This window comes from Lycium barbarum, chromosome 6, assembly GCF_019175385.1.
Source record: "Lycium barbarum isolate Lr01 chromosome 6, ASM1917538v2, whole genome shotgun sequence".
In the NCBI taxonomy this organism is placed as follows: Eukaryota; Viridiplantae; Streptophyta; class Magnoliopsida; order Solanales; family Solanaceae; genus Lycium; species Lycium barbarum.
The window spans coordinates 14,857,872-14,873,147 of NC_083342.1; the positions used below are offsets into that span (position 1 = coordinate 14,857,872).

General features: G+C 32.6%; 1 protein-coding gene across 6 annotated transcripts; it reads left to right on the top strand.

The window, feature by feature from the left end:
- Positions 1-6,129: 6,129 nt before the first annotated feature.
- On the top strand, positions 6,130-12,263 carry LOC132600837 (uncharacterized). 6 transcript variants are annotated; one of them, XR_009567325.1, is made up of 10 exons: positions 6,130-6,282; positions 7,478-7,754; positions 7,837-7,927; positions 8,980-9,104; positions 9,181-9,259; positions 9,352-9,482; positions 9,573-9,730; positions 9,814-9,937; positions 10,385-10,750; positions 12,035-12,263. XR_009567325.1 is itself a non-coding variant. In XM_060314249.1 (8 exons), exons 5-7 carry the CDS (start codon positions 9,573-9,575, stop codon positions 10,646-10,648), a joined length of 546 nt encoding a protein of 181 aa, XP_060170232.1. In that variant the 5' UTR covers positions 7,937-8,445; positions 8,980-9,104; positions 9,181-9,259; positions 9,352-9,482; the 3' UTR covers positions 10,649-10,750; positions 12,035-12,263. The 6 variants fall into 6 exon arrangements, 1 of the variants encoding a protein (XP_060170232.1); XR_009567326.1 differs by lacking the exon at positions 7,837-7,927 and adding an exon at positions 10,031-10,076; XR_009567324.1 differs by lacking the exon at positions 7,837-7,927 and having other exon boundaries at positions 8,917-9,104.
- The last annotated feature ends 3,013 nt before the right edge of the window (positions 12,264-15,276 follow it).

The following is a 15,276-nucleotide window of genomic DNA, read 5'->3' on the forward strand; positions in this document are numbered from 1 at the left end:
TTATTCTTGGACAGATTTAGAATTGATAGTATAATTGATCATTTTAGCATAAGTAATATTTTCTTTGTTTGAAATTATTTAATTTAAAATTTTCATTAGCCTTTAAAGATAAACTATTATACTCGCATAAATATTATGACATATTTAAAACTGCAAGTTTCAATAATCTTCCCGTCGTTTTTTCTATTGTTGAGCCCGGGGACAAAGGGGTTCAACTGAATTCCCTTCGTCAGAAAATTACACTCTATATGTACGTAAGGCCAATTAGTTTACGGAAAAGGGCCAAATATACCCCTATACTATGAGAAAAGGGCTAAATATACCCCTCGTTATACTTTGGGGCCAAATATACCCGTGTCGTTATACTTTGGGGCCAAATATACCCCTCATCCGTCAAAGTTGTCCAAGTTGGACATCCGATCCTATGTGGCTGCCACACATTTGATGAGGTGGATGTCACGTGGCATGCCACCTCAACACCCCTAACCCATTTTACCCCTTCCCTTTATTTGTTCTTCCACCACAAAAATTTCCTTCTCCTCCGTCACCATTGCCACCATTACCGCCATCACGACCAGAGTCCGGAACCAAAATTCCCCCAAAAAAATCATTTTGAACCAAAATACCCCAACAAAAAAAATGTTACAAAAGTACCTTTACTGCGCTAAAGCAGCGCAGTTCACGGAGACGGAACCGTTAACTACTTTAGCGCAGTATTTTACTACGTTATAGAAGCAGTTAAAAAAAAAATCTATAACGCAGTAAAATACTGCGTTATAGAAATAGTACCAAAAAAAAAATGGCCAACTTTATTTTTTGCAACACTTAGTGTTTTTTTCTATACTTTGACCAATGATTAGTCGTGTGTCAAGACTCCGAAACGTCAATATTTTATATAAAACCTGATATTTTTTGTTGCGTACAATAATGTAGGCTCAATACATCAAGGATACGTAAACGTTCGGATCGTCATTTTAGAGGTTGAAAAGGTGCCCGAAGTAGGTTTTGTTTGTAAACTTTAGGTTTAAGTGTTCTATATACATAGACGTCCATTTTTATTAGAAGACTTGTTGTCATTAGCTTAAAGTTTTTTATTTTTAGGGTTTAGATTTAAGTGTGTTATTTTTTAAAGCGTAACTTTATTTCGAATATACGCGATTTTTTGCGCTCGGACGTCCGATTTACGCAATTTTTTTTTTTTACAACATATTCGAAATAAAGTTACGCATTAAAAAATAACACACTTAAGGAACACTTGGTGTTTTTTTCCATAAAAAGATCGCAACATCTTATTTTAATAAATCTTTTCTTTGCACCACTTAGTGTTTTTTCCATACTTCGACCAACGATTAGTCGTGTGTCAAGACTCCGAAACGTCAATATTTTATATAGAACCTGATATTTTTTTCTGCATACTATAATGTAGGCTCAATACATCAAGGATACGTAAACGTTCGGATCGTCGTTTTAGGGGTTGAAAAGGTACTCGAAGTAAGTTTTGTTTAAGGTTTTGATTTAAGCGTGTTATATTTTAATCAAGACATAACTTTATTTTGAATATAAATATAATTCTAAAAAATATAGGGAGAAAAATTAGTTGTAAAGTGGTCAAACTTTAGATGGTCATAACTTTGCGCTCAGACGTCCGATTTACGTGTTTTTTTTTTTTAACTTGCGTATTTTTTCAAGATCTATGCGGACAAACTACCGCACGGCTGTTTGGCCAAGCCGATTTTAAAAAAAATACCTTTTATCTCATTCAATTTCAATTTTCTCCCAAATTGGCGTGAAATTTTCAATTTTATTTACTTATAAGATGATGATACGCAATAGATTTCAACGTAAAAATCCCGGGGTAATGTAGCTATGAATGTTAATTTCACTTCTGCGGTTTCAATTTTTGAAAATAAAGCTGACTAATTTTCTCGACATATAAAGTTGACTAAAATAACCTTACAGTCAAACACTAAGTTTTTTCAAACAAAACTTACTTCGGGCACCTTTTCAACCCCTAAAATGACGATCTGAACGTATACGTATCCTTGATGTATTGAGCCTACATTATTGTACGCAGAAAAAAATATCAGGTTCTATATAAAATATTGACGTTTCGGAGTCTTGACACACGACTAATCATTGGTCAAAGTATGAAAAAAAACACTAAGTGTTGCAAAAAATAAAGTTGGCCAATTTTTTAATTTTTTTTTTGTATTGTTTCTATAACGCAGTATTTTACTGCGTTATAGAATTTTTATTTTTTTTAACTGCTTCTATAACGCAGTAAAATACTGCGCTAAAGCAGTTAACGGCTCCGTCTCCGTGAACTGCTTTAGTGCAGTAAATTACTGCGCTAAAGATACTTTTGTAACATTTTTTGTTGTTGGAATATTTTGGTTCAAAATAGTTTTTTTTGAGGCATTTTAGTTCCGGACTCATCACGACCACGCCCACTGGGATTATTACTCCTTCCTCCAACTTACTACTTCCCATGCTTGGTTTTCCCCTCATCGTCACTACCCACGAGAAAATTGGAAACAAACTTACAAGGATTCCACAAAATTATGTCAATCCAATCTAGTTTATGTTCAGAAATGAAGATTTATTTATTTCAAATGAAGTACTTAGTAGTAATTGTTACTGCTATGCACTGACTTCGATAATTTGAGTTGTCGTCTGCTTCATAGTGCTCGTGATTGTTACTCCAACAATTCCTCATTCTCAAGAATATCAAGATTTTGCTGATCAACGCAAGTTTCTTGGTATTATTTAATATTATTTATATTTTTTTCTTTCTTTCTTTATAATTTGGATCCTTAGCTTTCAATTTGCGATACTGTTGGAGTTCTAGGTCACACTTCATGAATTGGTCGTTGTTCCTCTTAGTTTTCGGTTCGCTGTTGCTCCGGAGTCTGCAACTTATATTCAGTGTGCTAGTATGGTTACATTTTCTTGATTTTAGTAAATTTCATTGTAGTTCACTTTGTTGTGTTCAGGGGCGGATCTACCTTAGTGTGAGAAGTGTCACGTGACAATGCTTCGTTGAAAGTTTTTACTAAATATGTATATATAATTAAAAGGCAACAGTGAAACAGCGTATATAAAATATAAGGTGACACTCCTCAACACTAAAGACCACGTAGCTCAAGCGGTTAGTGCTTGGATTTTCAAATGAGTCGCGAGTTCGATTCTATGCAGCATCATTTAGTTATGTAGAACTTTTGCTCCTCACCTACAAAATGATGACCTCTTGGAAGTTAACAAAACTTAAATCACTTGGTCCAAACTCACACTTTTAGATCAGAGTGACAATAAATTACTTAGACCATAAAGAAGGATCTTGTTGTGAGGTTCTCTTTTATGTTCATTTTTTCTTTCATCTTCTTCCTCGTCAATGAAATTGATTACAACAACATACTCAGTTAATCCCACATCGTGGGGTCTGGGGAGGGTAGAGTGTACGCAGACCTTACCCCCACCTTAGGTAGGGAGGATGTTTCCGGAAGACCCTCGGCTCAAGAGAAAGCATAAGAAAGGTCAGATACGGGCAAACACATCAAAGCAATTATGAAAATGAAAACAGTGAAAGTAAATAAGTCATTATAAACCCACAGATACTCGCAGAAATCAAAAGACAAGAAACTATAGAGTAACATAGCTACTCGTAAGAAAGGATAAACGCAACTACTTACTAGTCTTCTACCCTAATATGAGTCCTCCATACCCTCCTATCTAAGGTCATGTCCTCGGTAAGCAGAAAATGCGCTATGTCCTGTCTAATCACTTCCCCCCAATACTTCTTCAGCCTACCTCTACCTCTTCTGAAACCGTCACTGGCCAATCTCTCGCACCTCCGCACTGGGGCATTTGCATCTCTCCGCATCACATGCCCAAACCATCTCAGCCTCGCTTCCTGCATCTTGTCTTCCACTGAGGCTACCCCAACCTTGTCTCGGATGACTTCATTCCTAATCCTATCGCTCCTAGTGTGCCCACACATCCATCGCAGCATTCTCATTTCCGCCACTTTCATCTTCTGAACATGAGATTTCTTGACTGGCCAACACTCCGCCCCATACAACATAGTCGGTCTAACCACCACTTTGTAGAACTTGCCTTTAAGTTTTGGTGGCACCTTCTTGTCACACAACACTCCAGAGGCAAGCCTCCATTTCATCCATCCTGCACCAATACGGTGTGTGACGTCATCATCAATCTCCCCATTTCCTTGTATAATAGACCCAAGATACTTGAAACTATCTTTCTTCTGTATGACCTGGGTGTCAAGCTTCACTTCCACATCAGCCTCATGCACTATGCCAATGAAATTGATTAAGAATAATTAATGAAATTATATGAATAATGAGTTGTTTATTGATCATTTGGTGTGCTATATAAAAAAAGGTATTTGGTATTATTTCTAATGAGGTTATTTTGAATACATTTTGACAAAAAGAAAAACTTGTAAGAAAAGTTAAGGTGTTTTTTTTAAAATAATAATAATAATTATAGTAATGCACGTGAATTGTGTTTCGTTTATATTTTTGTTCTTTTTTAATACGGTGTTACATTATTTTATTTATTATTTCTCATTTTAAAATGTGACACTGGTGACCAAAAATCCTGCGTACGTCATTGGTTGTGTTGTCTTTTATTTTGAGGATCACCCTGGTCGAGTTTTTGGTGGCTGTATGCAAGAACAAATAGAGAGAAGGGTAAAATGGATTAGGGGTGTTGAGGTGGATGCCACGTAGGATCGGATATTCAACTTGAACAACTTTAATGGATGAGGGGTATATTTGGCCCCAAAGTATAACAACAGGAGTATATTTGGCCCTTTTCTCATAGTATTGGGATATATTTGGCCCTTTTCCGTAAACTAATTGGCCTTACATATAGAGTATAAAAGATGTACACATAAATTTATTAAGAATCGGAACAATGAGTATAACTAGCATACTTCACTCATCACAAAGAGTAACCTTAGATGTGGCCAATCAAAATAAAGTGATTTAGCGTTTGGAACACAGTGCCAATATGTTTTGGATGGAAAAGTGGTGTTTTTTTTTTTTTTTTGCAATTTCTTTTTTTTTTTTAAATATTTGCAAAATTTAGAGAAAAAGTTCTTTTTAAAAGATTATCAAAATAAGTGGAGTTTTTTCTTCTTCTTTTTTTTGCTGAGTTTTGATAAACTAAAAAGAAATTAATTTTCAAATCTTTTTTTAACTAATTCTCCAATCAAAATTAGTTAACAATAATTCATTTAAAAATCGAATTATGAAACTTAATCAAAACAATCAAACCAAACTTATAAGTATAATTATTTAAATTAGTATATCTAATAATAAAATTATATAATCATAAACCTATCTTACCTAGAGGCTCTATTTTGAAAAACTCAAATCAAGTTTAACCTAGACAGAAACGAGAAATATTGAAATCTAACTGAATACACGATTTAATTTGAATTTTCTATTTTAAGAAATCAAAATTGAAATATGAAATTGATGATGGTAAAATCGAATCAAAGCGACGGATGAATACCCCGATGGCCCCCACCATTTTCAAGGACAAAATACCCTCTTTTAAACATAGACTAGTTTAGTGTAACTAAACCGCGTATTTCATTTGACAATAAATAAAATAAATAAAAAATGTACTGAGCTACGAACTAACCCGTCCCTATATTACTTATAACTAAGAGATTTTTTTCAATAATTCGTTGTTAATCCGTCGCTAAATAGGATTAGCGATAATTTTTACTGTTTAACTTTTCGACAATAGTTCATTCTGTAGTAAAATATTGAGAGTTTTGTATTTGTTAGATTAAGTGTAACAAAATAAAATAAATGACAGTTCAGTTAGAATATATTTTATTTTGCTTCCAATTAATCCCTGTTACTTTAAATTTGACATTTAATATTATATTATTATCGATTTTGTGTTATTTCTAATTTCTTTCACCGCTGATATTTTTTTATTTAACAAATTTGTATACTTAAGAGTTTTGTCAATTTAAAACATAACTTTACTAATGAGTATTTGCTTCATTATTATTCGTGAGTGCATTATTACTACATAATATAAGAGGGAATCAGAACTTTTTTGTAGTCCTCACAGGTTCCTTTTGTAATTTCACTTTTTTTCTCATTCAATAAATGCATTGCACGTATTGTCCTTTGCTGTGAATGTGATGAGTCATGAAAAATAAAGTCGGTTTCAATTTTTTTAAAGCCTCCATTGTTTCCATTTGGTTTCCAACATCTTCCACGATCTGAGACCCAGGTAAAATTTCTTTTCCTCCTTGTTAATGTCTTTTGATCAATTAAAGGGTTTTCAGCTTTTGTTTCTAACTTATTTGCAGACCAACCTTCTTCATCTCCATATCTTTCACTCCTATTCAATTTCATTGTATCCTATATTAAATCCATATATTGAAATCAAGAAATAGTTGGAGTGTTTGTGTGTGCTGGTAACGGAGTTATGAATGAAATCAAGAAATAGTTGGAGTGTTTGTGTGTGATGTTAGATTTGGCATTTATTTCACATTAGAATTAGAGAGTGTTTCTTCATATATCGTGGGTATTCATAGTGTTTAATCAAGAACTAGATAATTATTATGAAGACTGTTTTGTGTTTCAGATTTATATGATTTTCTTTGGAGTACTTTGGAAGATGAAGTTTGTTCTGTGACAATCTGTTTACTTATTTGTTATATATACATCTCTCCTTACCCTTGAATTGTTAAAAATTGTTTCATCTTATTTGTTTTCCATAAAAAAGTTTACCTAAGCATGGATATTAAGAAATATAATTTATATTAGTAATAATTAAATTTCATATAAGTATAGATTTGCGAAGCCCTTATTAATAATCTTTCTTTTGCTGGTGTTTTTACCGCTCCAAAGCTATTGTGAATATTTTGTGTTGTGGAACATAAAACCTTTCTTGTGTCAAGTTTGCTGTTATTAGCATGTCATGCTATGCACATCCTCTACTAGCATGTTTTCTATAATTTTATTCCAACTATATTGCCCATTCGAATCTACCGTGCCTAATCGGTGGATAAGGATGCATGATCTTTCTTTTAGGTCGAGGAGAAGAAATCTTAATGGATTTCACGAAGCTTGAATCACAAGAAAACGTTGAACATCAATAACCAATATGAAACATATTTGACTCTTATTAATGACTGGATAGATGCCGTTACAGTCAGAAACAATATAACTTACTTTAGAAGGCGGCATATAGATAAAATGGGATAAGAGAAGTGAACCTTTGAGAAAAACTTCTGAGTATGGCTTCTGATCTGAACTGCAGTTGTGGTGCCCACATGCTCTGTGAATTTTAAATAATCCATTCATTTTATTAGATGTTTACCTCTTATATGTTACCATGGAGCTTTAATATCTATTTAACCTCTTATGTGTTACCATGGAGCTTTAATATCTATTTAACTGATTATTTTTTGTAAATACAGGAAGAACAAGTTGCAGTTGTTTTGTATGGAGATGACATAGGAAAATATGAAAAGAAGTTCACTCCCTTCAACACATATTTGATATCAACTGCAAAAGTTAGACCACCTCTACCCTATGGAATTCCTGTCAATAGGTTTGAATGGGTTCTAGATAGATTTACTGTTATTGAACAAGTAAAGGGAGACAATGTAGAGGATCCACCATTGCCTGCTCCAACAAGATTAAACACAGTATCTTTATCGAACCTGGACCAAGAGCCACGGCACATGGAATTTGGTAAGGAGTACTTCACTGTGTATTTTAAAGTATACTTATATGTCATTTCATGAAATAGTATTCACGGCACCCCTACAAACAGACATACTTGTTGTTGTTGTGAGTTGTGGTGCAATAAATATTGCTGGTGTCGATGGAAACAAATGTCGACAAATCATTGTCATGGATACAAAGTAAGTCCACTAAAATTCTACTTATGTGAAAATTGCTAATAATTTTAAACATAATGAATTTCATCACAGTTCTTATTTATAGTATGGTAATGGTGATTGCAAATGTGCTGATTCAGAGAAAGGAGTTAGTATCATTACTGTACCTGAAGAAAATAGGCCACATATGATATCTGAAAATGAAAATGAGGATGATGAGAATGTTACCTGTTTCAAAAAAAAAAATGAGGATGATGAGATCTTATCATTAGATGGTGATCAAATTCTTGATAGTTCATGTTCCCTGTCAGTGGTGAGTGATTCCAGTAGTTTATGTGCTGATGGTTTTATAAGTTTTGACGTAGCGTCTGATATAGACGATCAGAATTTGGTAGAAGCTCAGCAGTTAGCCGCAATATTTTGGAGTGGATTATATACCCCTTTGGGGATTTACATCTCTGTGTGTGGAAGGAGACTGGAAATGGAAGATGCGCTTGCAACTGTTCCTAGGTTCTTGGCATGTTGCAGTAGGTTAACACTCGGTATGAAAAGATAATCAATTTTCTAAATCTTGAATTGGGAATGAATATAGAGGATTTATACAGACAAGCTAAACTAATTTCAGATTGAGGCATATTTATTCATTTATAAATTTCTAGCTAAATGAACAAGATAAATTTAATAGATTGATCCTCTGTTGTAGTATTGTTCTATTCGTAGCTTCAGTTGTTAACTAATACAGGACTACAGTAGTTTGTATGATAGGCATCTATAAACGGTTTTTCCATTAAGGTCAAACTACTTTTCGTCTTCATTTTCCTTTGTTCTGTTGTCATTAGTGAATTGAGATGCCAGCTCTGCATCTCAAATGAATGGTATTTTTCATTCTGTTTTAAGATTTTTCTTGTTTAAGCTGAAAAGCTCAGATATAGTTTATAGTTATATAGACGTTGGTTAGATTATAATCTTGTCGACTTCTTAGCCTATACCCATTAATTCTGTCATTCTTGCAGCTGTGATCTATAAATACGGTTTTCCATGTGATATAACTTGGCATCCCTGCTTCTTCTCTACAGTATGCATCATTGTATTTTTACCTTATGGGAGGATTTTGCTGCGATTGATGGAAGCGGCCTAGCTGCACAAATTGAAGAACATCCAATAATCCTAGCAAAACGAATTGCACGGTCTTCATATGCTGGTATGAACTAGATTTTAATTTTTCCTATGTATATTAAAAATAGTAATTGTTTTTACTTATATTATGTACAACACAGGAACATCCTTGACAACAAGATACAATTATGTAATATTGATAAATCCATCCTATCCACAGGCTGCAGAATTGATGAACTGGTATGGGATAAATATGTGACAAATAGTACAATCATATACAAAAAGATAACTGTGTATATGACCCAAAATAATATGACTATGTTCATTTACAGGGCAAAAGAGAATGAAGAAATGTTAGAGCACATATACGCAAAGAAGTTCTCCAGAAACAGCTTCATCGCCAATTCTTATATCTCTAAATGATGAGGCGATACCTATAGGAAATATCCAAGCACAACCAGCGGTATATGTCCAACAAATGCTACTATATATTTTAATTCGATAGCATTACCAGCAACACAACTAATCTTATACACTTTTCTTTTTTGAATAGATGCAATCTTTTCACATTGAAGGTAAAATATCGTTGCTGGATGATAAGCAGCTATTTTATGAATTGATGTGTTCAAAATGCAAGAACTTTGTTAGGACCAAAATAATGAAAGCTATTGACTGTGTAAACTGTGATCAACAAGCAATGTTAACACCCAGGTAACCAAGCGTTCCATAATCCAAATTTACTCTCTCATATAATTTATGAATATAAAATAACATGTAATAATATTATATAACAGGTGTCGCTTTCAAGTCCAAATTGCAGATGGAAGTGGATCGACAATTGCAACATTAGTAGGTGAACCTGGAGAGAATCTTCTTTCAATGAAAGCTGAACAAATCTATGAAACAATTAACGTGAAGGTACAAATCAATTAGAATTCTTTCTTAAGTAACTTCTGGACAATAAATTTTCTAGATCATCTTAAGTTTAAAATTGTTTTCTGTTTCTTTTAGTGAGCTTACTGGCTATGTGTGTTGTTCTTGTGAATGTGAACTACAGGTATTTCAAGTCATTTTTAGCATATCAAGTGTTAATTATTTCTCTTTTACTGCCATAGTCCAAATAATTTCTTTTCTTCTCCTTCTTTAGTTCTATTTCTTATCTTTTCTTATTTGTTGGTTCTTATGTTGCTACTTTTTTCATGGAGCTAGATAAATCAAGAGAACATGTACCTGTATATAGAGAATTTACAGTGCTTGTATATGCACACGTATTTATAGAAATAACACTCACTGACCATTTATCGGTTTTTTTATCAACATTAATTACGATATGTTAGAACTTAAAGAGCTCCTTTTTCATTGCAGAACGAATCGCTGCCCCTTCCAGATATTCAACAACATCTTGCTGACAAAGTGTTTAAAGTACAACTCAAGAAATCTTTTTCTAGGAATTCTGATGAAACACCAGCAAAACTGTTCATTTTGTCATTTGCTGAGAAGCAGGATACTCTCCAATTGCCAGCAGTATCAACTTCTACAAATACTGGAGAAAGCAGTAAGAGAGAACTCGACAAGGTAGCATCAGAAGAAGAACAAAAAAAGATAAATCATTGGAAGTACCTCATCTAGCAAAAGACAACAGACTGAGCGAACAACTCCAACCAAAAAAACTGCATCTTCTAACAAAAGGGAGGGTATCGAACCAGTCACTCCAGCTAAGAAGAAGTAAAGGTCAGTAAACAAAAGTTGAGTTCTTTCATTTGCTCATTTCTACACATGAATAACACCAAACTAAATTTCCAGTAAAAACAAGTAGTAATCCATTAAGGTAAAAGTAAAATAAATACTATATAAATGCGAACAAAACTTTCATGGTTCCAACTTGCTAATCATAAGTGATCCTATTTGACTAGAAATATCATTGTCATGTCTCCAAAAAAAAAAAAAAAAAAAAAAGATTAATTCTTTCTTTCAATGATATTTTTCCGGTTCAGCATCTCTCTCTCTCTCCTCATTTTAAAGATTCAAAGCATCCTCCATAAACTGATTTAATGGGTATTTTCCAACTATTCCAAAGAAATCTTACTGCTTCTTCTATGTATCAAATTGATTAATGAGCTAAACAAGGCGAAAAAGAAGTTCATAAACACATACAAAACTGTTACGCTAAACAATCCGACTCCGACGATACTTAAAAACATTGAAAATTGTTTGACTCAATACAAGGCCAAGAATTTGATATATATAACTTACAACTTTTTTTTCTGGCTTATAATGACGAGGCACTGTTAAGTTGGTACTTGGTAAACTAGGTACAGTTACGAAGATTACTTCACATACCTGCCTATTTCTATTACCCATATGTTTAATGATGTTCCTCGCTGCGTTATAATGTTACAGTCATGTATCTCTGTGCTTAGTTAGTACTTGGTAGACTAAGTATAGTTGCCTCTTATGAAAGGAGTTAATTAAGATTACTTCACATGCCTGCCTATTTCTATTACCTAACGTTACAGTCTTATGTATCTCTGTGCTTATCTTTTAGAAGGTTTATTGTGTTTGTTAATTATACTTAAAGAAACTAAGGAGATCAGGTGTAATCACAAAAAAAAAAAAAAAAAAAAAAAAAAAAAAGTTACCCACAACATAAATTGAGTTTGTTATAAGATATGCATTTGAAGTTCGAATATATTTTAGAATTTCTCATTATAAATATATAAATGTTTTGTTTCATCATTCAGTGTAGGTTCCTCTCTTCTGCATTTTTTGCAAGTCATTTGATGGATAAGTAGAAATAGAATAGAAGCTATGCTTAATATGGAAAATCAATTGTATCAGTACTAAATTGAATATTGTTTGTGGGAAAATTGTGTCTTCTTGTTCTTACATTTTACATCTATCGATGGCTATATCTGGTGAAAATAAAGTATCCACTCTTTTGATCTCTGCCATGTTTGTTTTATTTCCCCTATTTACATTTGATATTAATTACATATCCCTTATTTCTATTTGCAGTTCATTATGACTGTGGCGAGGTTGTACAAAGGTCTTTTGGTGGCTTGTACATACCAAACTTTTGATGGCCTAGACGGTCATGAATCAGTTGAAATATACAGGACTATCCATGCTTATAGCTTTTACTCTTAGTTTTGCCCACTGTGAAAATGCTTAGGAGTCCTGTAACTATAATCTAAACTGCTTCTTCAAAAATGCAATGTAAATATAATCTACATTTTGGTTTGAATCAGATTGTGAGTAGATAGCTTCACTACTTTAACCTCTTCTTATAATTCTTGCTCCGATGACATAAGTGATATACTTTGGATATGTTTAATAATCCAAAGTGCGGTTAAAAAAATTTGATACAAATCTTTATATTTTGAGTTTGGGCCCGGGCTTAGCACGGGCAAGCCCGGGCCTGCCATAACTAGTATGATGTATATATGAAAGAACATAACTTGAGCAAAGTGCAAAAAATCTAGAATGGAAAGGAATTCAAAAGTAAAAATCCTAAATATTAGAAAATAATTATAGGACTACTTCTAAATATTATTTAGGATAAATAATTAAATAATTATTCTAAAATATAAGAGAAATCATTAAATTACTACTGAAATTTTACTAATTACCTAACAGATCACCTATGACAAAAGTTATTTTCACGGATAAAAAATGAATGTGTGGAGATGCAACAATAGAAATTAAACATTACAGATTGCTACCAACTGATCCAACTACAAGGTACCCTAAATACAACAAAATATCTAACCATCGGAGTGCAAACACCATATATGAATTACCATAGCTCCTAAAACATATTCTTTCATCAGTAAATAATTTTTTAAATTATATTTTAACTTATTTGTCCTCTAGTAATTCACCCATTTCTCCTTTTTATTGTTTTTAGCATAGTTTTTATTTTCATCTTCCTTGCCTCTTTTACCATTTCACCTCACGTATAAGCATTTTTGAAAAAACAAGAAACAAAATTTCACCCAAAAAGAATTTTTGCTTCAAGGATATTCACAAATGTTGAAATTTTTAATTTCCCTTACCTCATGTTTTTTCTCTTATTTATTAGAATTTGTGTTGCTTTTTCGGTATATGTTATTTCAGTCTGATTGACCATTAATATAGACTTCGACATCAAAGTAACATAAAATCTTAGCGATTGTCACATATTATATAATTTGAAACAAAAAACTTTGTAATATGAAGAGTGATATTTACGCCAATATAATCACTAATACATAGATAACATGACATAGTACAACATTATGGCAGATACAGAAAGTAAAAGATACATGAAAAAAATTAGACCCGTCAAAAAATCTTACTGCACTATAATTCTTTCTGCTATCCATAATAGTTTCTGGCCTATCATATACATGAAGAATATAATAGATTAGAAAAATTAAATTTCATATTGATAATCCAAATAAAGTTTCCACCAAAGAAAAAGTAAATTATTCTATCTGCTTTAATAAAAGAAGGACATAATAGAATAAGCTTTAGATGTTTAGCTTATTTGCAGGATTCTTCATGTACAAGTTACATGGGTATTTAGACATTTATGAAGAAGCATAGGTAATGTTAACCTAGTCTACTTCTATCGCCTAAAGTATTTATCCTTTATAGTACAAACCCATATGAACTGAACACACACACACAGAGCTTAGATTTAGGGATCGACTGCAACTCTAATAGAGTCCTCCTCCATATGGTGTTGTCTAACAAATAAGGAACTTTTAAACCTAAGAGGTATGAAAAATTTAAAAGTCCGCAATTTTTGCCTTTTTAATCAAAGTAGATACATGAAATTAATTTTGGAAAGAAATTTTTTTTGGAAAGAAAATTCAAGTGATATTAATTAGGACATTAAATTTTCTGCAGAAAGGTGGATTCCAATAATAGCCAGTGGCTTGTCCAAAGTGCGTAAACATACATATTTTAATATGAAAAAATAAGCTACAATGTACTTTATTTTTCCGCAAATACTATCAACTGATGTAGAATAATCAATTTCATAGCTCACAAGTCAAGACATTAAGGATTAGTTGCAACTTTCGATAAATCACCAATGATCATAGAAAAAAAAATCTATTGTCCCAACCAGCTTGAATACGATCTCCTAGTATTTTCGACAAGACAACATAAACAAAATTGCCTAGTTAGAAACTAAGTAAATGAGTTTAGATAAATATAAAACCACTTCTGCTGGTGGAGAACGAAACGATGATTGGTCTGAATTCTTTCGAACGATGCTTCTTTTACATGGAGGAGATTTCTACAAAGGTAAATAAAGGAGACATATTCTTGACATTAAAAGAAGAAAAATGTCATGCTTATATTGACCTTCAGCATATTAGCTCACCTTTGCATGATGGTGAAACGTAAACATCTTGGACAGTGGTTTATTCTCTTTTAATTCTTCTAGAGTAGCCGGCAAAAATCGTTTTCTCTAGCTTATTGCTGCCAAGTATATCTGTGCTGCTATTGTAACTTTTTGTTCACTTCCTGGTTCACAAAATTGTTACATGACAAGCAGTGGCGGAGCCAGGATTTTCAGTAAGGGGGTTCAAAAATATAAAGAGGTAAATATACAAGAAGCTAAGGGGGTTCAACACCTACCATATATACATAAAAAAATAATTTTAACCTTCAATATGCACTGTAATTTTCTGCCGAGGATGAACCCCCTTAACTACACTTCGCTCCGCCCCTGATGACAAGAATTGAATAGCCATAATAATTTGACTTCACGTACAAAGAAAAAAACAAACGATTGAAACTTCAGAATTTAAAAATCTTTCCACGAAGTTAGAAGTTATACAAGAAAAATCATAGAAAATTGAACATGGATACAATATGTAAAGTACTTCAAAATCGGTTCTTGAAATCAATATAAATAGATACGTAGGGTTACATGGACCTTTAAGTTAGAGTCCTTTACAAACTTGGCAAGGACTCCAAAAATAACGTGATTTTTTTACTTTTCTAAAAGTAAATTATTTGCCAAAACCAAAAAAAAAAATCCAAAAATAAGGGTGAGTTTTTTACTTTTCCAAAAAATATACCAAAAATAACGGTTGAGATTTTTACTTTTCCAATATAAATATAAATTATTAGTGGTTCTTGTTCTTCTTTTTCCTTTTTTTACTTAACGTTTTCCTTTTCTTTTCCCTTAACCTACGACAATTTGATTCCTATTAAACTTCTTAATCCTTTTTTTTTTTTTGCTTGACGTACACAATTTG

What these genes read in the sequence shown, in the direction of transcription:
- LOC132600837 (XM_060314249.1), top strand. Translation starts at nt 9,573, where the DNA reads ATGCAATCTTTTCACATTGAAGGTAAAATATCGTTGCTGGATGATAAG. An exon ending in CAAGCAATGTTAACACCCAG is followed by an intron (nt 9,731 to 9,813) that starts GTAACCAAGCGT and finishes ATTATATAACAG; the next exon opens with GTGTCGCTTTCAAGTCCAAA. An exon ending in ATGAAACAATTAACGTGAAG is followed by an intron (nt 9,938 to 10,384) that starts GTACAAATCAAT and finishes TTTTCATTGCAG; the next exon opens with AACGAATCGCTGCCCCTTCC.